The following is a 24,558-nucleotide window of genomic DNA, read 5'->3' as shown; positions in this document are numbered from 1 at the left end:
TCACAGTGAAAGACGGAGCTGTGATGTAGTGTGCAACCCCTCAACCAGAAACAAAAGCATTTGTCACAGCACACACCTTAAGTGTGGGTTGGAAGGGACCTTAGAGCTCATGTGGTTCCAACCTCCTGCCATGGGCAGGGACACCTTCCACTAGACCAAGTTGTTCAAAGCCCTGTCCAAGAACACTGCCAGGGGAGGTGCAGCCGCAACTTCTCTGGGGAACCCATGCCAGTGCCACACTTATGTGGGGGGACTGGGGGAACTCAAACCAGTACAGGTGATTCCAAAGGCTTGAAGAAATGCAAACCACCCACAGCACTGAAAGAACAACTCCCAGGATGGCTGTTGCTGCCCAGTCTTAGCTTTGTGATGTTTTTTAACTTCATCAGTATCTTCCCAGCTTTCCTACAGAATGCTCCTCCATTTCTCAGTCCTGCTCTCATGGTTACCTAAAGATGAGCATTTCCAAAATTCCCACAGTGTGGAATTACTTTCCAGGTATTTCTTCTCATGAATTACAGAACTCCAGTCTTTTCCTCTCCTACCCTACTGCCAAAAATACAATTGTGTGTGAAGTGGGATGTCTCACAGTGGTAGACAAACCCCCTGCAGATGTAGAACTTACAGGTGTAGAAGTCACCTGCAAGAACTGCCTCACCGCATGTAAATTGCTTATGTGAAACACCTGCAGCCCAATTTTAGGACAAGGCTCCATTTCTACAATATGCTATTAAAAAAAAAAATCTGTGTAAATTTAATCACCAAAATACAAGAAAAAACCTAGCATTTTAGCGTGGAATTGTAACTCTCTTCTGTCCAGGAAGCAATTACCCTGCTAAATTCCAACTGAGGGGAGGGCAAGGAAGGATGTATCATATTCACATTATGGGAAGCCCAAGATATACTAAGGGACGCCAACTGTGTGCCTTTTGGTAACAGATGTTCATCAGCAGTAGTAACACTGATGCTTAAGATGATACCTATGTGGGGAACTGACTAAAACCACTTCTGCACAAAACACATTAAGAGCTGGGCAAATTGAAGACAAGACTTCCCCTTTCCAATGCACACCAAATGTATTGAGCAACCTGTACACATGATTTTCTCTTCCATGGAGGTGTCAAAGGCAGCTACACTATGTTTGCTCTGTAAATTCAAGTGCTGCTTTATTTACTTATTTTACTTCCATTTTACTTGTTTAGAACAATTTCCATACAGTGACATGCCTTTAATGATACTCATGACTCAGAAATACTTGTTGATGTAGTCAAACAATGTCTATTGACATGAGCCACTGAACTTAAATGTTATTAGAAGACGAAACAAAAGGCAAATATATATAATCTCCAGCAGAATGATAGGGATCATCACCATTTGATCAATCTTCCCTGTGAGTTATATATGCAAGTTACTTTGAGGTAGCACTAGAAAGAAGCTGTTGGTCCAAGAGCATCCCTGCAAAAAGAAACATTCATGGCTTAAGTACCATTTAACTGTTTTGTACCCTTTCTAAGTAAGTACTCTTCACCCTTTTGGGCCGGTTTCCTCCCTGCTGACGACAGGTTTAGTAGCCCCTCAAGCCATCCTACAAAAACCTCTTTGTGCAGAGAAGTGATAGAAAAAAAACACAACTCAAAGAAATGAGCAGGTTTTGAGTAAAGGCACTATCACAGCTAGGTGCAATAAAGAGTTTATAAACCCAGTATTAGATATTCTTGGGGAAAAAAAACCTTCATCAAGCTTAAAAAACAAACCACCAACCACACATTTCAGCTGGGTAAAACAGAGGCAAAACACAACTAGAAATGAAATAGACTGGTGTTGAAAAAGTTGCTTCTAAGACGTGTTTTGTTTTTAAATGCTCCCATTGCAATCAGATCTTTGTAGAACTGATGGCAGACATGAGCATGTGTTCAGGTGTTTCTTAAACTAGCTAATACAGATGGGCAGTTGTGGAACAGCTGTAAGTTTACTCAGCAGAAAGTCTCAGCAACTTTCTCTACTTGTGATGCACTGTTTCCTGTGTTTGGGGTTCATGGGTAACACCACACCAATACGGGAAAGAAATTCTACAGTGCCTTTCCTGTAAAGAGGATGTGCTGCACACACGATTTTGATCCCACATATGCACTCCTAACTGGAAGGAGGAATAAGCTAGCAAGGCTCAGGAGAGAGAAAAAGAGGTCAGTGAACTATTTTAGGACAGTATCACATGGGCTGTCTCTCAACAGAATCTTTCTTGCCTCATTTTTCTCATATGTTGACTGTAAGAAAATACAGCCCCAATATTTCGCAGGTTGGGAGAAACAGCAAGCCCAAACCACCTCTTTCACTGCATTACCCTTCACAGAATTTTTGCTATATGGGTACTTACAGAAGGCACATGCATGTCTGAAACAGTCTCCTTCCAGAGACCTTGTTAACAGGTAAAATATGCATAAGTGGGGTGGCTACAGACTGTGACTTTGAGGTCTACATACTGTGGTAGTACAGTGTCTGATTTAAGTGAAATCCCATAGCTACATGGGCTCCTTATTATATAGTCAACCTCCCAAATACAAAAAATTAGCACAGATGCTCCATAGGAGTTCTGCTGAGCCAATGCATATCTTTAGCATCTCATTTTTAACTGGTAATACAAGAAAAGCTTTTAACTAGTTACTTGCTGCAATTTCAGTACAATGTTAGGTGATGATATGCAAGCCACTTTGAAGTATGATACAACACAGCACAGACCTGCAAGCTGCCATGCTGCTCATAGTGATGGTGATTGATAGGTACAAAATCCCATAACAGACTTCTTTGTATTACCCAGCTCAAGCAACACAGCTACACACCACAACTGAAATGGCATCAAATCTTGTATGGTTTTGAAGCTTTAATACTCCCATCCAAATTCAAGAGGCCTGCTCCTACTAACTTGAGTTTCCTCCCTACTGCAGTCCTCTGAAACAATTCTATTGCAGGCACACAAGCACCCCCTTTCCTACCCAGATTCTCTTTGCTTTATTTACTCCACTTCCTGACACATCCTCATTAACTGTCTCTCTACCATCACCTTCCAAAGCCTTACCACTTCACACAAGGGAAAGGTTCATCCCAGAAATCTAAACTCCAAGCAGTTGTAGTTACCTTGCAACTCGCTCTCTCCAAAGCAGAGAAAATAGTTCCTCTAACTGTGATGCTACTCCTCCTGCCTAGGTGAGTTTTTTTGCTGTCTCTTCCTACATGTATGTCTACAAAAAATCCAGGAAGAATGAACTTCCTATAGTACTCCACAAGCCTTTTCTGTTTTAGAATATCTGCATTTCATGGGAGCAATTTTGAAAAATATTTCTAGCTGAAAATTAAGCTGTAAAGAGAATCTGGTTAGCAGCTAGAAATGATCAGCCAACACCAAGACTTTACTCTGAAATACAACATTTTAAATTTAAGAACAGCACATAGGTTATATGAACATGATTTTAATGTAATTCATTAAAAAAAGGCAGAGAACTTCATCTGCCATCACAACAATTATGGTTTAGGTTGCCCCAAAAACACACATGACAAATATCTTCACTAGCTTTAGTAGCTTCCACAGCTATTAGCTCTGATAACCTCTGACACCTGTTTTCTTGGAAGAGTATTCTTCTGTTTCCAGCCCAATTTATTTTATCATGTACATTAAACAGAGTAAATACTTTTGCAAAGACATGGGCTTAAGAAGTCCCTATGACTGGAAAATACTTTATACCCTTCCTCATAAGAGTTTAGAAGACACTACTCAGAAGTTGCTAGCTTAAAGCAGAACTTTCCTCATTGCTACCTCCCCTAGTCCCCTTTGACTCAAATACTGAAAACTCTTCATACTACAAAAATTTTATAACCTCATCACTATCAAACACCTGAGCATGAAAAAAAAAATAGATGTTTAGCAACTTAGGTGAGAAGTTTTACTAGGATAGTTTTATTTCCAATGGTTATTTTCTCAGAAAATTTTTAAGTTTAAGAGCATGTATTACTTTACACCAGTTTCTTTGCTGTGAAGTGTCAAGTTGAGAAGATTAACAGGAGGAAGAGCAGAATAAAATTGTCAGTAGGGATCATCTTTAGTCTTTGGAATGTTTGCAGCTATGGCAGCTGAAAGTTTGCCTTTATCTATGCTTAAAATCATGTATTGACAAAGCAATTTTAACTGATCTAACAGATCAACAGTAGTACAGTGAGTGCCAGCAGACTGCAGGAGCAACCCAAGCATTTCCATGGCAAACTCTGGGAGCATCTTCCATACACACATGCCATCTAATCAAAAGTGTTAAGAGCTTGTAAGAGATTGCCTAGGTAACTTGGAAGTATGTGAGAAATAGTCTTTGCTACTCCTTATGTCCATACCAGTGGCAGGCGGAATATCCCTACTGCCTCCAGCTAAATTCCACAAGCCAGAAGAGAATGTGCTTCACATATGTAAGTAAAATCCCTTGCTGGCAAGTTTGCAGAAACAAAATTTTATTTACACAAGCAAGTCTATCTTTAGACCCCATTGAACTCTTTACATTTCTAGAATATTTACATGATTTCAAGATGCTCTGAGTGATGAACAAAAAAAAATTACAGAAACTGTCAAAAGCATAGCAAAAAAACTCAACCTATCATTGTGCTTTAAAACTTATGATCTAGAGTAATGTAGAAGAAATGTAATTTTAGCACCTTGGTCATTACGGTCATGCTATATAAGACACTTAAATAGCAGAGGGGATGTCAGAAGTGACCGTATCCAGAGGCTGCCAGTGACAATTCATGAGGGAATCATAGAGTTCTTCACTTGTCTCCATAAATTGTCTGTTCATTTCATCAACATCCAAGTAAAGTTGTGGATCTGAAAATAAAAGTCTGATAAGTGCAAGTGGAAGGGATGCACACATACACAGAAAAGTAAATTACTAATGTGTTTTAGTTAAATGTGACAGATTCAATAGTAAAGGTAGTAAGATGTTTTTTCACCTAGAATTTTAACAAATCTGACAAGTCCAGCTTCTTTTGGAATTTGTGTATTAGAATGCTAGCACTACACTGGCATTCCAAGATAAAGAACAGATTTAAGGGTAATTAACTATAGAAATTTCCCAAAATTAATTAGTACTACAATGCATGTTAGAGAGAACAGTTTCAGAACACTGACAAGATTGTCTCTATTTAGGGAATTGCCTGTAAACCTTCCAGGCCAAACAATTAAGTTTTGTACCAAATCTTTAAGCACAAGCTGAATCTTCCTTTTAGGACCTGCAATGTAAGCTTTTACCTCAGGGTTCTGCAAACAAAGCTTTTGCATATTCATGAGTTTAATGCAGAATATGCTTACCAAAGTCAATACACAGGTATCACAAATTCAGTATCAAACCATTTCAGAATGAGAATGAAGGCAAAGTTAGAAAGAAACCTACTGTGGTGTTGACAGTGTCCCATTCTACTTGATGTGGTCTACCACTATCACTTTTAAAATCCTAACCTCATCTCAACTTTAACACACAGAGGATCCCACTGTATCAGCTGAATTTGCAAAACATTCTTCATGCAATACTCATTGGCTTGTATTGTTAAAGGGTGCAAGTATGGCTAAACTCAATTACCTTCAGTTATTAGGTCATCACTGATTTCAGTCATAGCTGAAGTTTCCTAAAGAGAAAAAAAAAAAAAAAAACTCTTGAATTATAATCATAATCCATTTTGGAAAACATCACAAATACAAAAGAACTCCGTACTCCCAAATCAGTCTCAGAGTTTCTCCGACTGACTTTTATGGTAACAGTGTAGTTCATGTTGGAAAGGACTTCTGGAACTTTCACTTGAGGAATTAGCTGATCTAAGGCAAGACCATCCTAAAATAATTCTTCAATTTGCATTAAGCAAAGTACATCAGAATAACAGGAAGAGAGGAAGCCTACACAAGTATGCCATCAGAATTGTTATTTGGCATACATGAATAATGGTGCATTAATCTCTAATTCTACAGATGCAGTACTTAAGCACTTAAAAGATACTTCTTAATGAAGCCTGTTATTTTAACACCCACACTAAGCAGAAAGCATGATTTCAGTTTTAGGACTTTTTGCTCTCACACAATTCACACAGCTTACAATTTGTGAACTTTTTTCTTTAAAGCAAATGTATAGTATCTTTACCTCAAAAACAGCTGGAGCCATAAGAGTATCTCCTAAAGAGCAGTCTCCAACAGCTTGCATGTTATCATAGGGAGTATAGGAGCTGTAGTTGTAGTCAGCGTAAGGATCATAATTCCACTGCGAGTAGTAGTTCTGATAATCTTGGTAATAGTCATTGTAGTTGTATGACTGGTACCGCTGGAATTCTGCTTTCAGTCTGCAACATCAGAAGTTACATAGAGTTAGAATTTAAGAACAATAAAGTGCAAATCCAGTTCTGAAGTTAAACAATTTACTAGCTTACAGACTTCAAAAAGGAAGCTTTTCTGAATAGCTGCCCAAAAGCAACAGTCTAAATCACAGCACAAGATCTCATGTTTATACAGAAGCAAATTCTCTCACCTCTGCAATACCAAAAGTAATCATTTTCATGGATTAAGGCACACCATGATGCTTATTGGTATTCAATTTGAGCATATTTAGTATCTGTACAAGCAAGCTACTGATGGAAATCAAATTTATTAAGACCAGAGACATTTGTCAAGCACAGCTGCTTTAAACATGTGTTCAGTCTTAGTTAGCCCTTCTGTCTTTTGTTTGGTTAATACCACAGGCCAGCTGATTAGTTCTGTCAAGAATGCAAACTGAAGGAACTCAGAAAGAAGGGTTTCCAATGTAAGCATCTTGGTGACAAACTACTCTGATGGCTGGATATTTTGATGCTGAGAAAGTATGGTACTCAGCCATTCAGAAACAGATACAGATTACCAATGTGTATTTTGATGCCTACGTTAGTTTCCTGACTGTGAAGCTACACATGTTCTCAATCAGGTACCCTATGGTCTTGCTACTGTAGTAAACAAACAACTAAATAATGTCTCAAAGTCTTCTGCTAGTAACTTCTCTCCTACACACATCTCTATATGGAAGAAAAATCTGGAAGTACTGCCAACATAATTCTGGACAGTAGAAGTGAGGAAACATGTTTCTCTGTGACCTCTTCTTGTTTGCAAATAATTTAGTCAATATTATTTGGGACAGTGCTCTCTTACATAAGAGCATTTGCATTCTAAAGCAGAGGTGACATTTACAGAATTATCCAGGGCATCAAAGTTTATAAAATCTGGTATCAATCCTCTATTCATAGACTTGAATTGCCTTAAACAACTGACAGAGAGAACAGAGCAGGCAGAGTAATAAACCCTCTCAAAAATCAAGCCATTCTAAAATTCCCTGCTGCCCCAATCACTTGAAAAGCATAATATTCTAAAATTGCTTCAGCAACATCTCATTTAGCTTCTTCCCTACTATATTCTGTATTTCTCCACTCAAAAGCTCCCTTCTCTACAAGCCTACTGTTAAATCAGTTATTTGCTACATTGCCTAAACTGGAGAGGACGGTCTAGAAGAAAAGCTCCCCAGCACACAAAAACACTTCCTGTTCTTTTTACCTGCTTCAGGCCCAATCCTGGAAAATATCTATGAAGCCATTCAGCTTTGCTATTGTAAGAACTAAGGCTGGTTACAACAGCAGCTAAGTCCAAGTTACATGATCTGGCTAGACTTAGATTCCCCCAGCAATCCTGAAAGAGGTTGATGAATCCATTGAGTCAAAACATAGTGTTTCTGCATTTTTTTGTTTTGTAGACTGCATTGTGGGTACAGCCATTATACAGGAGCCACAGACTTTAAAAAAGCAGAGCTACAATAATCTGATTATTTAGAATTATTGCATCCATGCACAACTCATTTGTTACCTTTTAGAAATTCCTATGCTCAGCCGGATTCGTTTTCCCCCCAGACCTGGTGCATTCTGGCAGTCTTGCAGTGCCCTCATCTGATCACCTTGCTCACCAAATCTGACAAAGGCATACCCTCTACAATTTTCAAAAAGGAGAAAACAAATTCTAGTATGCATAACAGTTACAAAGCTAATGAATTAAATTTTTGTCTTCTACAAAAAAGAAAACACCCAGAAAATAGCAGTTACTATAGCTTGTTAGCTAAGCAACCTCTCTTGACATGTGCACTTACACAGAAGATGCTTTCACAAAAATAAAATCTTGGGCCAAAAGCTTGTTCTTTGATAGCGTTACGATGCAATTTGCTGAGAGCCAGTGAAACTATACAGTTTAATTGCTATCTGTGTAAGTAATCAGATTCCATGTTTCTGCATCTACAGCAGTTAATTACTAACCAACTCCTACTACTATACTATCATTCTTTTTAATCTTCCTTTCTCTGAAGCTTCCTGAATTAGTATATTACAGCCAGCATTGAACAGTAAACTCACTCATCCCTGCTTGACTCACTGCCTGGCGAGTATAACTTCTGCTTAGCTTCTGCTAAGTTTATTTATTAACTACCTGTTAATACAGTTTCAGTCTCCCAACCCTAAGATTAGCCAGGCCTTACACTTTTCTCCCACATGTAAAAAGGGAATTACTGTCTTCAGTACTGCAGAAGACTACATGGATGCACTACTATGTGTACACAAAGCAGCACATATTTTGGTGACAGTTCTCCCTTCTCCCACCATCTAACTGCTTTCATGCAGATGCACATACGGCTAAACAGAAGATTATGTTAACTGCTTACACCAGGAAGTTTTAGAAACGTGAGTAGTTATGCCATCAAAAGACAAAAAAAAGATACAATCCTAGAGACTAATCTCTCTTCCTGCCTCTGAAGAAAATGCAGAAATGGTGCTAGTGCAAGTTCCTGTATGTTACTTAATAGAAGCAAACATTGACAGCATTACAAATTTTCACAGGCATTACCTGGAGTATCCCAGCAGATCTGTTGCTATTTTGCAGTCAATACATGAGGGGTATCTCTTTAGGAAATAGTCATAGAGCTGGAAATCATCCACTTCTGGAGTAAGCTCCCCAACAAATATTGAATAATCTGGTCTTTAAAAAGATGAGAGAACAATTTTCAAGCTTGAGACTAAGGTAGCTGATTACAGTATTAAGGTACCTAACATACAGACAGGTAGTTATCACTGCATAAATAAGGAAATAAACTCAGAGGAGTATTGACTGCAAAGCTCTACAGAGTAATGTACAGAACTGCAATGCCACCACTCTCATATTGAGTTCTCAATTTACCTGGGTCTATTCTGCCACTTTCACAATTTAAAAAAAAAAAGGCATTTCAAAGATCCATTTTATAAAAAATTAAGAATTTGTTTTTCTAAAAAAAAAAAAAAAGGTCATTTACTGTCTGAAGGGGAGGAAAGCACAAAAGCACCAAGAAAAAAAAATTAACTCAAGTTACAGCCATGATTCAAAGAAGCTGTAACTATTTTGCCACCACTTCTTAGCAATTATGGCAGAAGCAGACAAAATAGCTTCATTATTCTATTGGTGATGCATTTCCATTAACAATACTTAAATGTATAGGCACCAGGTGTATCATTTCACGATTTTAAAAATAAGCTATGATATTCACTGGTTACTATTAATTTCAGCAGATAAAGGGTCAGAGCTTCTTGCAGAAGTTCTTTACCTGGCTGCAGTACTACTAGGGACGAACTCTATTCTTCCTGGCTTTATTTTGTTCTTTTTCTTTCGTTTCTTCTGTGGCGTTCTCCACCAGCTGTAGGCCTGAAGACATTCTCTCTTTTTCGCCAGCAGTTCCTGTTGGGAGAAAAAATCACGTTTATAGTATTTAGCCTCATTTACATTCCTCCCTCCCACTCCCCATCACCACAGGTGATTTCCCCATATTCACCTTGCCCTTGAAAGAAGCCTGGGGTCCCATTTCTCCCTCCGCCTCCCATGAGGGAAAGCAGCCTCTGGGGAAAACGCCTGGCAAAAATAACAGAGCCAAAGGATTGTATGAACAGCCATATCCCCCTGACTTGTCAAGCTGGCTATAGGATTGACCGCTTCCTCTTGGAATTAGGGAAAAAGCAGACAGCACTCCGATGTTGGCCAATCCTAAATGTTAACTAGCTTCAGGACTGGACTGTGTTCCACTCGAGCTCCAGGACTCCAAAAAACCCTGCAGCAGCAGCAGTTTGAGTGATGAAGAGGCAGGGAAATCACCACTCTTGCCTTGAAGGGATCTCAGCTGTCCCTATCTCCCCTCACCTAGGGATTCTTTTATGTGAGATGCCTTTCCTCACTACCCAGCTCTGACTCACTCTCCCAGGCCAGGAACAACAGGAGGCCAATTAATGGAATGCAAGGAGAAAGCAGACGTGGAACAGGCACTAGCTTGGCTGAGGGAAAAATCAAACCCAGATGCAAGGCCAGGAAGAGGCATAAAAAAGCACCTCTTGCAAAAAAAAAAAAAAATGGAAGGAAAACCAAAACCCAAGGAAACACAGTTTAAAAAGGAAGTGGGGCAACTACAGAAAAAACAAGGGAGACAACAGCCATATTAACATAGGCTGCCTCCCTTGCTTCAGATTCTGAAGAACAAAGACTTCCAAAAATAAGAATGGTGTTTCACAACGTTTTTTACTTACGCACACTTTAACGTTCTTCCGCTAGAACACCTCTATGTGTATCTTACATAGAGGGTGTTATGCGCAAGGTCCTTCAGAAGAACTCATGCTAAAGTAATCCAAACTGGAAAACTTAATGTTATGCCCCCAACCTGCTTCAGTTGATGCAGTTAAGTGTCCCGAGGACAGCCACCACTTACATCACCAGAAGAAATCACAGGACTAAAAGAATGCCCAACTCAGAGCAAGCTAGCTATTTCAGCTTTACGTTTACTAGAAATTCTGAGTATGGTTCTGGAATCGATTTAGGCACTGCAAGCCTGCATTTCTGACCAAATGATCTTACCTGGCTTGCCATGGCTCAAACTGTCTTCCGCCCTTCTTGAAGACTACGGCTGCACAGGTTCAGTTTCAGCTTCTTCAGCTGAAAAAGATGTGGGAGAGGAACAACTAGATGAAGAATCAGAGCCTTCAGACAAATTACTTGCAAAGATGTTCACCTTGCAATTCAGAATTTAATTTCCAAGTTCTAATTTTTCACTGCTAAAGCAACAGCAATAGACAGTATATGACCAATGGGATTATGATTAGAAGTCATCATCATTTTCTTAAAATTTAATAGTCCACAAAGTTTTCCCACTAGCAAATGCACTAGAAAACTAAGAGAGCTTTTAAGTCACCTACACCTTAACCTTACTTCTGAAATACCTACATATAACACAGTAATACATAAAATACACATTCTAAAATAGTTTAAAAACAAGGCATCAAAGATAGGGGCTTCAATACATTTTGTACAGCCCTTCAGATGGCTTGTTTTTGTTTTCCTTTTAGCTAAATTAAAAGATTTACTTTTATGACAAATTACACGGCTAAAAACATGTGGTGGTATCTTCTACATGCTAAAGAACAAAAGAAATAAACCAAAAGGGCACAGTACAGTTAACATCATCTTTCTCTTCACATTTTCTCAGGCACATCTTCTCTTTTGCCTCTTCCATTTCACTCACTACCAGTGAGTTGGCAACAACCCATGACCTTTTACTGCTATCACTAAACCAGTGAATACACTTTCCTGAAGGCATACATACCTCTTTGTTGATTCCTATGGCCTTTAAGCCTTTTACCCTAGTCATCCAGCCCATATAAATCAATACAGAAATGTTTCATTTGCAAAATATTTTGCATCTACTTCCATATACAGCTGTTCATTCAGCAATTCTCATTTTTTACCTCCACTACCTCTGAAAATGGATTAAACTGACCTGACACAGGATAGCTATGTCATAATTACAGCATCCATGCATGTCATTACTTCATCCCTGCACTCTTTGAGCTCAAGAAAGCAGTCAAGTACAAACAAGCCCTTAAATACAAGCATATACTAATGAAATTATCATGTGCCCTCTTACTAAGCCTAACTGCGCTCATTACCTGAATTATGACCTGCAACATCATCCTGTCAAAGAAGGTCATTATTAATAAAAACATCCACACAGTGAAGCATTACTTTTTGATAAAAGGAACCATTGTCCTGGGTTCAGCAGTAGCAGTCATTTTTTCTCCTTCTTGGTAGCTGGTGCAGTGCTGTGTTTTGACTTTTAGGCTGGGAACGGTACTGATAGCACGTATGTTTTGAGTTACTGCTCAAATGTTTTGTTTGTCCAAGGACTTTGTGAGTCTCATGCTCTGCCAGGGAAGGAGGGGAGGCCAGGAGGAAGCAGAGACAGGACACCCAATCCAAGCTGGCCAAGGAGGTATTCCATACCACAGCACATCATACCTCGGGAGGTAACTGGGAGTTGGCCAGAAGGGCTCGGGCTAGCTCTCTTCCGGGCTCGTTTTGGCAGGTGAATATACCTTAGTGTTATACCTTAGTTACTGGACTGCTCTTATCTCAACCCGTGGTAGTTGCGTTCCTTTGGTTCTCCTCCCCATCCCCCTGGGAGCAGGGGGGGTGGGGGGTAGTGAGAGGGAGACTGAGGTGGGGTTTTAAACCACAACAACCATAAACCCCTCCATGCTCTGCATACTGAAATATAAATGTCTGAATTCACAACTTTATAACATTTTTAACTTACCACTTTTTACTCGTGTGGATTTAGCAGAAGACGGCACACACTACAAAGCCGTTTTATTGCAAAAGGCTACCGCAAGGCGAGTGATGCAACTGTTTCTCAATCAGTTACTGTGGACTTTGATGCAAAATTGCAGTTTTGTGCTCTTTCTGTGTCAGATCTTGAAGGTTGCCTCTTGATCTTTTCACTAAAACGCGAAAATATTTTAAAAGTCGTTAAACCAGCATGTATTAACTTAGGTATTTTTCCATTTGCCTTAACTGTATCTACAATCACAGCTAGCTTTCATTTAAGCAGTAGGGCAGCTTTAACCTCCAGAATTCAACCACCTCCTTTATTGGGCTACACACGCATTTCACCAGACCATTTATTCCACGCTTATATCATTACGTTTGCACTGCCAAAAAGGCAGATGAAGCCATCTGCAAATAAAATCACCTGTGCTCACACCGCTCAGCCAAACAGAAGGCGAGCCACCCCTCTCGACGTTAATTTTGCTCACACTGAAGGCGGAGCCGGGTCAGGGCAGCGGGGACCCGCCGAGCCCAAGCCAGGGCCGCATCATGCCGTGACGCACTTTTATCAGCCCCTCGGCACGACGGGAAAGAACGAGCCACGGCACCCGACAAGAAGTGCGCCCCGCCCGGCCGCGGCCCTCCGCAGCAGCCGCGCTTCCCCCTTATTGTGCTGCGCGATAAAACACGAAGCGGAAGGGAAAAAAAATACTAAATAAGGAAAACCCCGCAAGGCCCTCACGAGAAGGCCACGGCGGTCCTTACGCTGCGCCCCGAGGGGGGGGGGGGGGGGGGTGGATAGTCACCGGGAGCGCGGTCGCTTAGGCCCAACAGCCGACGGGCCTAGCCAGGCCTCCCCGCCCCGCACGCGGCCCAGTCGCCCGTGAGGAGATCGCTGAGGCCCCGCAGTAAGGGAGGATGCTGCTCCCTCATCCCATCACGCAGTGGATCGGTTCCCACTCCCTTTCCCGGCGGCTGCCCCCACAGCCCGGCCTCGGTCACCGCGATGTGCCCCTTGACTCCCCATCCCCCCCCCCCCACCAGCCGATCCCAGCACTAACACCTCTCATCCTCCGCGCCGCCATCAACAGCGGCCGAGCCCCGCTTCCGCCCCGCGAGGACCTCCCGCTTAGGCTGCCCTGCGCGGAGCCTGACTCAAGGGGCCCACGTCGCCGCCACCCCCAACCACTTCCTCCTTCGCGACGGCTGCCGGAAGCCAAAGACCGTTCTTCGACGGAGCGCTGCCGGCCTCTAGCCACGGGCCTAGAACCGGCACCGGCGCAGGCAGCGCTGCGGCCTGACCGCGGCTGAGGGCGGCAGGGCCCCAAGCTAGTGCCTCACGTTGGGGTGGAATGGAGCTGGTAGCGGGCTGCTACGAGCAGGTTCTCTTCGGATTCGCTGTGCGACCCACTGAGGTAACGTGGGAGAAGCGGCGGGAACGGGAGGAGAGGCGGATACACCCCAAGGGCCGCCCGCCAACCCACTCCGAGGGGCGAGGGAGAGAGCAAGTGAAAGAACGCATCCCAATACTCACCAACTCGTCGCTGCACGCCCGCAGGGCTGGTCGCAGGCCGCGCTTTTAAAGCGCCTCAGGGGCGGGGCAGGCTCTGGCAGCCGCAGGCTCGGCCCCTCGCTGCTGGCGCCGACGTGGGAGCGGCCCACGGACGCCCTGCTGCTCGGGCCCGAAGGCGGACAGGGCTCCCGGGGGAGCTCCGGGAAGCGCCGGCCGCGTGGTCGGAGGAGGCTGCGGTGCGAGCTCGTTCCTCGCAGACGTCAGCGCGGAGCTGGGAGTAAACGGCAGTGCAGAGGATGGATGCCCCAGTGCCTCGCGGGCTGGTGTCAGGTGGAGGGCGTGTCTCCAGCCTGCAATGGTGGAAAATAGGGAGAATCCGCCTCCCTTGTCCAAGAGATTTATCTCCGTGGAGATCCTTTTTCATATGCAGCTTCATCTAAGCCCAACGCTCATTACGGGAGGCGGTTTTCACTCTTAATTGTTCAGACTAGTCTCCTAAGAGCACATTAACGCAGTAAAATGCCATTATACTTACAGCTAAGTTTAATTCCTTTGCCTTTTACACATAGATTTTTTTTATGTTTTGCTTGAAAGAAAATGAAAGTACAGGATGATGAAGTCGAAGTTAAGCTTCAGAGACATGTTTATTTTGTCTTTCATTTACAGTCCTGGACGGTTGCCCCTGATTTTACACATCATGCACACACTGCCTCATTGTCAGCAGTAGCTGTGAATAACAGATATGTGGTCACTGGGAGCAAAGATGAGACAATCCAAATCTATGATATGAGAAAGAAGGTAGAACATGGGGCACTGCTGCAGCACAATGGTAAGGGAGCTTTTGTTCATAAAAAGCATTGATGTTAGAAACTTACAGTGGAAAAACTGGCATTTGTCAGAAGAAGGAAATTGAATATATATTTTCTTTTTAATAAGTCTTTAACAGTGATGGTGTTGGAGCCATCTAAGTCTGAGAATACAAGCAAGGGAAGCTTTTGAACATAAAAATCAAAAAAATATTTTGGGTATTATTCCACAAATATAGCTGCTTCCAATTATTTTTAGGTTTAACTTTTTATGCAGTTATGGCCCATAAATGGCTCATAAGCCATTTTTAGCCTACCAGGACACTATCTAGACCATGCCTACTCCCAAGAACTATCTTTCCCAGTGTCCTTGTCCTTTCACAGATGTGTGACATGAGCCACACAAAAGAAAGCTTGTGTGTGAGAAGACAATGCTGCTGCCAGAAGAGTTAACCTGGCACATTTCCCACTTTGTGTCTCCTATATTACAGTTGTGTAATCAGTTAATAGCCATCCAAATTATAGAGTCACAGAACGGTTTGGGTTGGAAAGGACCTTAAAGATGATCCAGTTCCAACCTTCTGCCATGGGCAGAGACACCTTCCACTAGACCAGCTTGCTCAAAGCTCCATCTAACCTGGCCTTGAACACTTCCAGGGGTGGAGCAGCCACAGCTTCTCTGGGCAACCTGTTCCAGTGTTTCACCACCCTCATAGTAAAGAACTTCATCCTAATATCTGATCTAAATCTACCCTTTACACTGATAAAGTCATTCTCCCTTGTCCTGTCACTGCATGCCCTTAAAAAATATCTCTCTCCAGATATCTTGTAGGCCCCCTTTAGACACTGGAAGGCTGCTAAAAGATCTGCCAGGAGCCTTTTCATCTCCAGGCTGAACAAGCCCAAGTGTCTCAGCCTGTCTTCATAGCAGAGGTGCTGCAGCCCTCTGATCATCTTCGTGGCCCTCCTCAGGACTCACTTCAATAGGTCCTCATCCCTCTTATGCTGGGGCCTCAGAGCTCGATGCAGTACTGCAGGGGGGGTCTCACAAGAGCAGAGGAGAGGGGGAGGATCACTTTCCTCATCCTGCTGATGACACTTGATTTGGTGCAGCCCAGGATACAGTTGGCTTTCTGGGCTGTGAGTGCACACTGAAGCTGGCTCATGTTGAGCTTCTCATGGACCAACACCCCCAGGTCCTTCTCCACAGGTCTGCTTTCAATAATTAACCCAAACCAAACCAAAGCATAAATAAACACACACACACACACCCCATCCCAAACAAAGCACTCATGTTGTTGTCATTTGTAGCTCAATCTTGATTGTCCTTTTTCTCCTGGTAGCCAAAGTACTTAGAGCTAGACTGAACATGGTACCTGTGTTCAACTCACATATGATAAATCTGGTGCTTATGGTAAATCTGGTGCTTATGGGAAGCGGCATGTGCAATAAATTCAGCTGTGTGCCAAAAGCAGGGCTTTTTAGGAGCATTTCTTATCACTTGACAGAAGCTCTGTGCCACAATGGTTGAGCACTGAACTGTTTCAGAGAGCAGACCAGACAGTTCAGATGTGTATTGGCTGTGGGGCAGCTGATAGATACATTGAATCACATCAGTGGTTGAATATAATGGGAAAGTTTGGGGGTTTGTAAGGAAATACTTAGGAAATAATTCAGATTTACCTAAGGGTGGGGTAATAGCTGGCATGGTTTGTCTGTTAATTCATACATTCTCAGTGTGTTAACTGTTTGGTATGTACAACATTATTAATAGCACTGGCTTTTATTTCTAGGCACAGTAACTTGTTTGGAGTTCTATGGTACTGCACATCTACTGAGTGGGGCTGAAGATGGGGTAATTTGTATCTGGAACACAAAGAGATGGGAGTGCCTGAAATCCATTAAGGCACATAAGTGAGTTTCCTAATTCTGCTTATTCACACAAATTTTCATGTTTATTTTCCTTGTAAAGAGTATATGTGGCTAACACATTGTTTTGGTTTTATCAGGGGGCATGTGACATCTCTTTCTATCCATCCTTCTGGGAAGTTATGTTTGTCAGTAGGAACAGATAAAACATTAAGGTGAGTTGAAACTGATGAAGGAATGCTGAGAGTCATAATACAGTAACTCTTAGTAAATTGTTATAAGCAACAATTCCATTTTGGGACTAGACTTTGCAACGCTGATAAAGCATATTTTCACAGCATATGGTTCAGAGATTCATTGTTTTGTCTTCTTATGTTCTAGGTACCAGCAATATTTTTAAGTCTTTTCAAAACAGCCCTTACTTTTTCTAGCTTCTTGTGCTCTGACTCTTTATAGTCACTTGTAGATGTCTATTTATATGTGCATTTTGGAACACTTGTTTATTCTAAAAGCTGTCAGGTTTAGCTTAGTGTAAGAAAAGTAATTTTTCACTTGTAGTGTTTATATGTTGCTTTATATATGTGCTTTAAAATACATAAAATGCTATTTTAACAGCACAAATTGGTATTGGGCTCCTTTCTGCACTGCACTGTTAATGGTAGGTTCTAAAATAAATATTACAAATTCAACCTTATAGTCTGCAAGTGATATGTGAAGTCATCATTTTCTCTTGCATTAAGAAGGCACAGAGATGCTTAAAAGCTTCCTTTGGATGCGTCACGTCAGCAGACAGCAGTTCAGTTTTACTGTGCTGTTTTAACCAGAATGCACTTTATTTACTGTTCTCTTTCAGAACTTGGAATCTTGTAGAAGGACGATCAGCCTTTATCAAAAACCTGAAGCGAAGTGAGTTTATCAGTCTAAATCCACCAAAAAAGTAGAATTAAATAGTTCTATTTTTTTTTTAAGAAAAGTAGACTGGACTAAACAACAAGACGGTTAATTGCATGCAGCTTTCACAATGTCTTTTTTGCATGTGCAGGCAAACATATATGACTTGTGTCCTTGATAATAATCATTTAGTGAAAGGAAAACACAGTAACAGTAAAGTAAATGTTTTTATTGCTTGAAATTTTATATCAGGACACTTACATAAATGTGTTTTGGTTTTCTTAATACACTTCTGATAATCAGAAAAAACATTGAAGAGCATTGGTTTAGTTGTTTATTTTTTTTTCCCCTGTTATGTTTTTTTCCCCTGAATTTTTCTCAGGCTTAGGTAGAAAATAGTGTCTAGTAGGTTCTAAAGATTCTTACTTTTAGATTTTCATGCAATATTAAGTGCAAAAAGCCTGTGTACATGTGTATACTGATGTATCAATATGTACAGATGCCCACATAATTAGATGGTCCCCTGATGGAGAGAAGTACGTGACTGTGATAACAAATAAAGTGGATATCTACAAACTTGACACAGCTTCAATCACTGGCACTATCACAACAGAGAAAAGAATTTCTTCACTTAGATTTATTACAGTAAGTTGAAAACAGAAAGGTGATGGGGAATTAGCTGGTTTGAAGCACATGAAATTAATTGCTTTTTTTTTTCACCCCATTCCAAGGATTCTATCCTTGCCATAGCTGGAGGTGATGAAATTGTAAGGTTCTACAACTGTGATTCTCAAGAATGCCTGTGTGAATTCAAAGCTCATGAAAACAGGTATTCTGTATTTGTTTACTATTTAAATATTTATGGCAATGCTGAGTACTCAGTAAAGTTCAGTGACTTATAATGTTCAGCATATTTTACTTTTGGTATTGTTTTTAGTCTAGAACGTTAGTTTATTTATATGCTAAATTTAGGACAGACTTGTTTGCTTTTAGTAGGAGCAGTAGTACTGTCCTTGCAAGTTGCAAAACAATAAGCTGTAGAATTAGAAATACTACAGTTCTAAATTTATGAGTTGCACACTTCTGTGTGTATGGTCTTTGCATTTATGAAACTAGGTACCAGTATTTTCCTGCAAGACCATCTAACGGATGTTTAACCAGTCTTACCAATGCTTAAATAAAACAAACCACTTGTACTTCTTTCAGACAATAGGAGGGTAATCACATGTTCTCTGTTGTTACTGAACATAGGATATTTGTCCAAATGCTGCTTCTAGTTCATCAAAACATAAAAGCATTAGCTAAAATATATTGATGTCGTTAATGGTGTGTGCTTAAAAGTTTTAGTGTTATGAATTGAATCCTAACGAGCTTAGCAAAGACGGGCATTCCCACTGTAAATGAGAGCCATCAAAACAGATTACTGTTTCTGCCTATAGTTCTCAGGGTTTCTGTTCAAACTGATTTTTAAACTGTTGCCTACTCCTCTTTTTAATTTCTGTCAGATTTCTGTTCTGAACAGAGCTGCCATGCTATAAAGTAACAAAGTACTACATTTTCTTCACAGAATAAAAGATATCTATAGTTTTGAAAGAGAAGGACAGCACATTATTGCTACTGCATGCAGTGATGGTTACATTAAAATGTGGAATCTGGATCTTAATAAGGTTGGTCTATTTAACTGTTACATTTATGGAAAAATACCAGGCAACCAGAATTGCAGACAGTTCTGTTATAAAGATTCATTTTGAGTCACTGAGGAAATCTTGCTTGAAATCTGGATGTTTTGACCTTCCCTCATGTTACGTTCAGGAGAGATGTGTATGTATATGCACATCTTTTTATGCACTTGCATATTTCTCTATTGTAAATTTTAAAACACACTATAAAATCTGATGATATTACAGAGATCTCGTCTCCTGTTTTTCTAAGTCATGCTTCCCTTCAGACCTGCCTGGCCAGATGTAATGCCTATCTACTCTGTTACATTATGTTCTAAGGACTGCTGTGAATTTTTGTAATGTTGATGACTGCTGCTGCTCTTTTAAAACTCTGGGGGTTGAAGGGGTGTGGTTGTTCATGTAGGAGGCAAAGGTTGTCGTTTTGGAAAAATCAGGTTAATGTACTGCTTACTTTCATTTCTTGTGTTTTCAAACAGTTCTGAATAGCACAGTTCAATAAGGAATCCTGTCTTATCTTTAACATTTCCCATGTTTATGGTTTGCTCTGGGCTTGTCTTTTAAAATCACAATTAGATTTTTTTTTAATGTACTGCCTTGTAATGAAGGATCTACTATATTTCCCTGTATCTTGAATCGTTCAAATAAATACAGCATTTATATATTATTTATATAAGATATATAAAATCTTATTTGAATTTGTCCATTCTTATTTTTCCCAAATGTGTTATTTTCTTCCTGAGCAAGCAAAATTTTTTAAAACTTAAGTGTGGGCTCTGTTCAGCTCTGTGAAGTAGAATATCCTAATGCAAGTAGTTTCTGATAGGCTGATGCTGTTACATTGCACGTTTGTGACACTTTATCCCCTGATATCTGATATCTGTTCAAGTACTTTGCAGAGCTGACTGATAAAACTAGAATTAACCTATTTGAAACACCCTCTGAAGAGATTACTTTTGATCAGCAGCCTTGTCTTTGTAAGGGAGAAAAGGAATCTGAAGTAGTAACTTAATTCAAATTTTTTTAGCTGTACAAAATAAACCCCTATTACTCTACAAAAACTTATGAAACCATTAACTGCTTTTTTATAGGGTTTTTTTTTGGGGGGGGTGGGGAATGTCTGTAACCCTTCTAGTTATTCCTCATGGTAAACTTAATCCTGATATGCCTGAAAACCATAGATCTTGCTTAGCAAGATACGTTCTTAAAGCCAGTATTTTTGTCTGTAAAACCACCACTGAGGAAGGTATCAGGAACAAGAGTATAACAATGTGACCATTAACTGGTATGCAGTCTCTAGTTCTAAACATTGTTAGGCACCAGAAAAGAAGTGGAAGGTGGGCAGTAAGAAACTTTCTCACTTTAAATACTTCAGTAAATTTAAACAAAAAAAAAATTAATTAACCTTTTTTTTTCTATATTCAGATTAAAGAGGTACCGTCTTTACTGTGTGAAGTCAATACCAAAGCTAGGCTGACATGTCTTGCCATCTGGCTTGACCGAGCTTCAGAAATTAAAGAAAACTCTCATAAGGTTGCAACATTGTCTCAAGGTAAGAGAACTGCATGTTATTTCAATTGCTGATGTAACTATGAAATGGAATATAGTAAGTGCGACGGTTTTAGTGTATGCATTGGAAAAAGTTTTGGTATCTTGAAGAACTGGTGATAAGACACTGGCAAGTGATACAGATATCCTTACCAATCTGATAGCATCTCATGCATGTATGCTGGAGGACATAAACTTCTTTTCACTTTCATTGTATGAAAGTTTTGTTTTCTTTGCTGGAATAATTTACTGTGGAAGCTACTGTGAAGCTTTTGAGAATGATAAGAAATGAAGAAATAGTTTGATAGAAGTGCATGTCTTGTTTCCCTATAAAAAAAAATTGGTCTGAGGCCTATTTTTTTACCTAGGTCTGAGGGTAGGTGAGTGAAACTGAGGAAGTCTTGCACAGCTGGATTTTTGCTGTTGTTTTTCTGTATTGTAATCTATTTATATGATCGTTAGATATTTTCATATCACAGGCAAAGCTAGCATAAATTGCACATTTCACTCTAAATAAAAAAATCATTTATAACCCCTTTTATAAAATAAGATACAAATATGTATGCCATTTTAGACTATACAGACTGGACATAAGTATCAGTGTGAATAATTTCTTGCCTTCTTTTTTTCAGCAAATGAAGATGAAAAACCACCCATAGTCAGGAAAAACAAAGTTTGTTGGACTGATAAAAGTGGTAAAACAGCAAAAAGAAAAAGAAAAATTGCTCCAGAGAAGCAAAAATTGCAAGCTTCACTGCAAAAGAAGAAAAAGAAACGGAATAGCTCAGCATGAAGGCAGCTACTTTCTCTCTCAGATAAAAAGTAGATGCTGGTGTTGCTGTAGTTTTTATAAGGATATAAACCTCTGACAATACATATACCTCTGAGCTGATCTGTTGACTAAAAGTAATTAATGTTTTTACCCTAATAAATTGCCTAATCATCCTGGGAAGTAGCAAAAAAGACACGGCACCTTTTCCTAAGTGAATGAGACAAAAATAAATTCATAATATGTTTATATTTTCCTGTTAACAATAGCATACACTTTTTAACTAGCTCTGGAAAATCCAGGTAAAATTATAAGAAATGCTGCATCTGTCTCGGTTACATTTTTGTCTCACTTAAATGCATATTAAAAACACATAAATGTTTTCATTTTGGTGTTGAAAAAATTACTTTTCATTTGACTCAAAATATGATCTGCTTTTGTTACGCATTTTTCTCCTACAACAAGAAGGAATTTCTTAAATTTAGTTAAACTATTATGATCCCATTTCATCTGTACATACATTCACACATTAACAGAAAATTATACTTTCTAGTTCTTGACATGAACTTCCAGAGTTTATAAGCAAAATGTTTGGGGTTTTACTGTATCCATACTTCATGCATTTAATATTTTTTAAAGTCTTGGTACCCATGGTTCACATGATTGAAATTTTTGTTTAGAATATGGTACGTATTTTAGGTGGAAGAGTGCATATCAGTTGGGTTTTACCTTCTCTTCCCCTTTCACACAGTATTTTTTCCAGTCCTTGATCTGAGCTACACTCTTAAAAAAGCACAGACATATCTGACACTTGAAATGTTTGCCATGCTGATAAACGTCGCCTGTTTTACACTTAAACAAAGGGAACAGGATTTCCCCCTTATTACAATTACTATCTTATTACAAATATACAGTGGGAAAAACAAAGTTGAGCTGGAGAGAACATGGTCAAATAGCTATACTAAAAGTTCTCTATATTTCCTTTAAAGTAAGGCATTTTAATGTTGTTTTCCGCACTACCAGAGTAGCCATTATTTCTTCTGTTTTCAATGAGTAATTAGAATTATACTTTATTCTGATTTACTTTAGTAATAATCTGTTCTTCCTTACTTGTGCAACAAGAGAAAAGATAGAGAAAATCAGAAAAAAAAAAGAAAAAAGATTGAGGCAAATCTGGAGACCGGGTAAACTATTTCCTATACATTGAGCGCATGCTCAGCTACTAACCAGTACTTGGCAATTTTTGTTATTTCTTTGTAAATGTGTTCATTTTCAGTCCATTTTCCTTTGTAGTTTTCAAGAACTGCTTAGAATAATAGAGGGGAGGCAGCAGTGCAGAGCAAGAGATGTCAGTGGTGAGAGAGCCCTTCCTATGTCAGAAAAGATAAGTGTGCATGACACTGGTAGAGAAGATGGAAAGCTATGGCTGCACTAAACAGCAGCATCTCATCTGAACCCTAGGTGAGTTCAGCAGCTCCAGCAGCTGTTGGTTTCTTCCAGTTTTCTTGCTTCCCCTCTTGGGGATCCCCAGTGCTGGACTACAAAGCAGAACCTAGTGAAACTTGAACCCCAGGGCCATTACACAGCTTGAACAGAAAGGGGAACCCCATCCAGGATAGCTTAGATATGTATTGGTTGGGGCATTTTTCAGGGAGATAGGGGATTTATATTTAAACCACTTAAGCCAACAAGGGAATTAAACTGTTCCTCACTTTTTGACCATTAGGCTGATTCATAAAGATGAGAAAATCTGAAATGCAGCTAGAGAACTGTCCTGGGTTTAACTGTAACAGTTATTTTTCTCCTTCCTAGCTGGTGCTGTGCTATGTTTTGGCTCTAGTATGAGAACAGTGCTGGTAACACACCAATGTTTTAGTTGTTACTAAGTAGCACTTACCCTGATCAAGGACTGTTCAGTCTCATGCTCTGCTAATGAGGAGGGGCACAAAAAGCCAGGAGAAAGGAGAGACAGGATACCTGAATCAAACTAGCCAAAGGGATATTCCATACCACAGCACATTATGCCCAGTATATAAACTGGGGGAGTCACTGCTGTTTTTTCCAGAAAGCACAAGCCTCTGATGTTCTGTGCCTTCTGTTACAAAGAAGAGCTGAAGCCCCTCAGCTCTGGGGCTTGGCTGAAGGAGTGCTCTTTCTTTCTATACAGTTAAATGTTCATGGGAGTTAAGCCAAATGGAGTAAGTCATGCATAACCATTTACTTGAAGCAAGCAGTTCCAGCACGTGGAAAAAAAACCCCAGTGTTTATCTTTGTAGACCATTGTAAACATCTCTCTTTTTTCCAGAAAAAAAGGGGGGGGGGGGGGGGGGGAGAAAAAGGCACTAGCTGTGCTTATAATTTGAATATTACAGAAATCTTGCGTGAAAGGGCTATACTGAAATTACTGATCAAAGCTAGCAGCGGCCCACAGTGGTAGCTTATGCTATTCCAAAACCCAACGCTGAATTCTCCGCTGTACCACATTCTGGTACACGACTAGGACAGACTGGGTGTACACAAATGCAGTTAGGAGGGTGTTTTGCCTCTCACTTAAAAGAAAAACAGAAAAAACCTCGCCTGCACTGAGGTCTCTCCTCCTTTTTTAGGCACTGAGGCTGGCTCGGGCATCCCCGATACCCCAGCAAGGGGAATCATCCGTAGCTGGGTGGGAAGGCGCCAAGGCTTTCTGCGCCGCACCCCAGGCAGCGGTACACACCACCCCCGCTGCAGTTTGCTGATTAGGTTCCCCCGCTAGTTTCAGAACAGCCGGAAAAGGGAAGCTCTGGGTGGTGCGT

General features: G+C 40.4%; 2 protein-coding genes across 8 annotated transcripts; one reads left to right on the top strand and one right to left on the bottom strand.

The window, feature by feature from the left end:
- Positions 1 to 1,140: 1,140 nt before the first annotated feature.
- LOC101880488 (tRNA selenocysteine 1-associated protein 1) lies at positions 1,141 to 14,391 on the bottom strand. Of its 7 annotated transcripts, XM_013129249.3 has the most exons (11): positions 13,750 to 13,841; positions 12,678 to 12,861; positions 10,943 to 11,020; positions 9,876 to 9,952; positions 9,651 to 9,781; positions 8,921 to 9,052; positions 7,898 to 8,017; positions 6,162 to 6,357; positions 5,610 to 5,655; positions 4,690 to 4,858; positions 1,141 to 1,455 (listed from the first exon to the last, which is right to left on the bottom strand). In XM_013129249.3, exons 4-10 carry the CDS (start codon positions 9,903 to 9,905, stop codon positions 4,722 to 4,724), a joined length of 792 nt encoding a protein of 263 aa, XP_012984703.1. In that variant the 5' UTR covers positions 9,906 to 9,952; positions 10,943 to 11,020; positions 12,678 to 12,861; positions 13,750 to 13,841; the 3' UTR covers positions 1,141 to 1,455; positions 4,690 to 4,721. The 7 variants fall into 7 exon arrangements, with proteins under 7 accessions (XP_012984703.1, XP_030905494.1, XP_030905489.1 ...); XM_031049634.2 differs by lacking the exon at positions 7,898 to 8,017 and having other exon boundaries at positions 13,750 to 13,842; XM_031049629.2 differs by lacking the exon at positions 13,750 to 13,841 and adding an exon at positions 14,223 to 14,391 and having other exon boundaries at positions 1,150 to 4,858.
- On the top strand, positions 13,869 to 22,149 carry PAK1IP1 (PAK1 interacting protein 1). The gene is made up of 10 exons (XM_005149891.3): positions 13,869 to 14,103; positions 14,868 to 15,030; positions 16,801 to 16,921; positions 17,017 to 17,091; positions 17,730 to 17,782; positions 18,267 to 18,412; positions 18,499 to 18,596; positions 19,335 to 19,434; positions 20,872 to 20,998; positions 21,627 to 22,149. Exons 1-10 carry the CDS (start codon positions 14,041 to 14,043, stop codon positions 21,785 to 21,787), a joined length of 1,107 nt encoding a protein of 368 aa, XP_005149948.2. The 5' UTR covers positions 13,869 to 14,040; the 3' UTR covers positions 21,788 to 22,149.
- Positions 22,150 to 24,558: the final 2,409 nt, after the last annotated feature.

This window comes from Melopsittacus undulatus, chromosome 1 (assembly GCF_012275295.1).
Source record: "Melopsittacus undulatus isolate bMelUnd1 chromosome 1, bMelUnd1.mat.Z, whole genome shotgun sequence".
Lineage (NCBI taxonomy): Eukaryota > Metazoa > Chordata > Aves > Psittaciformes > Psittaculidae > Melopsittacus > Melopsittacus undulatus.
Note: the sequence above shows the minus strand (reverse complement) of the source record. Positions and strands in the feature narration are given on the sequence as shown.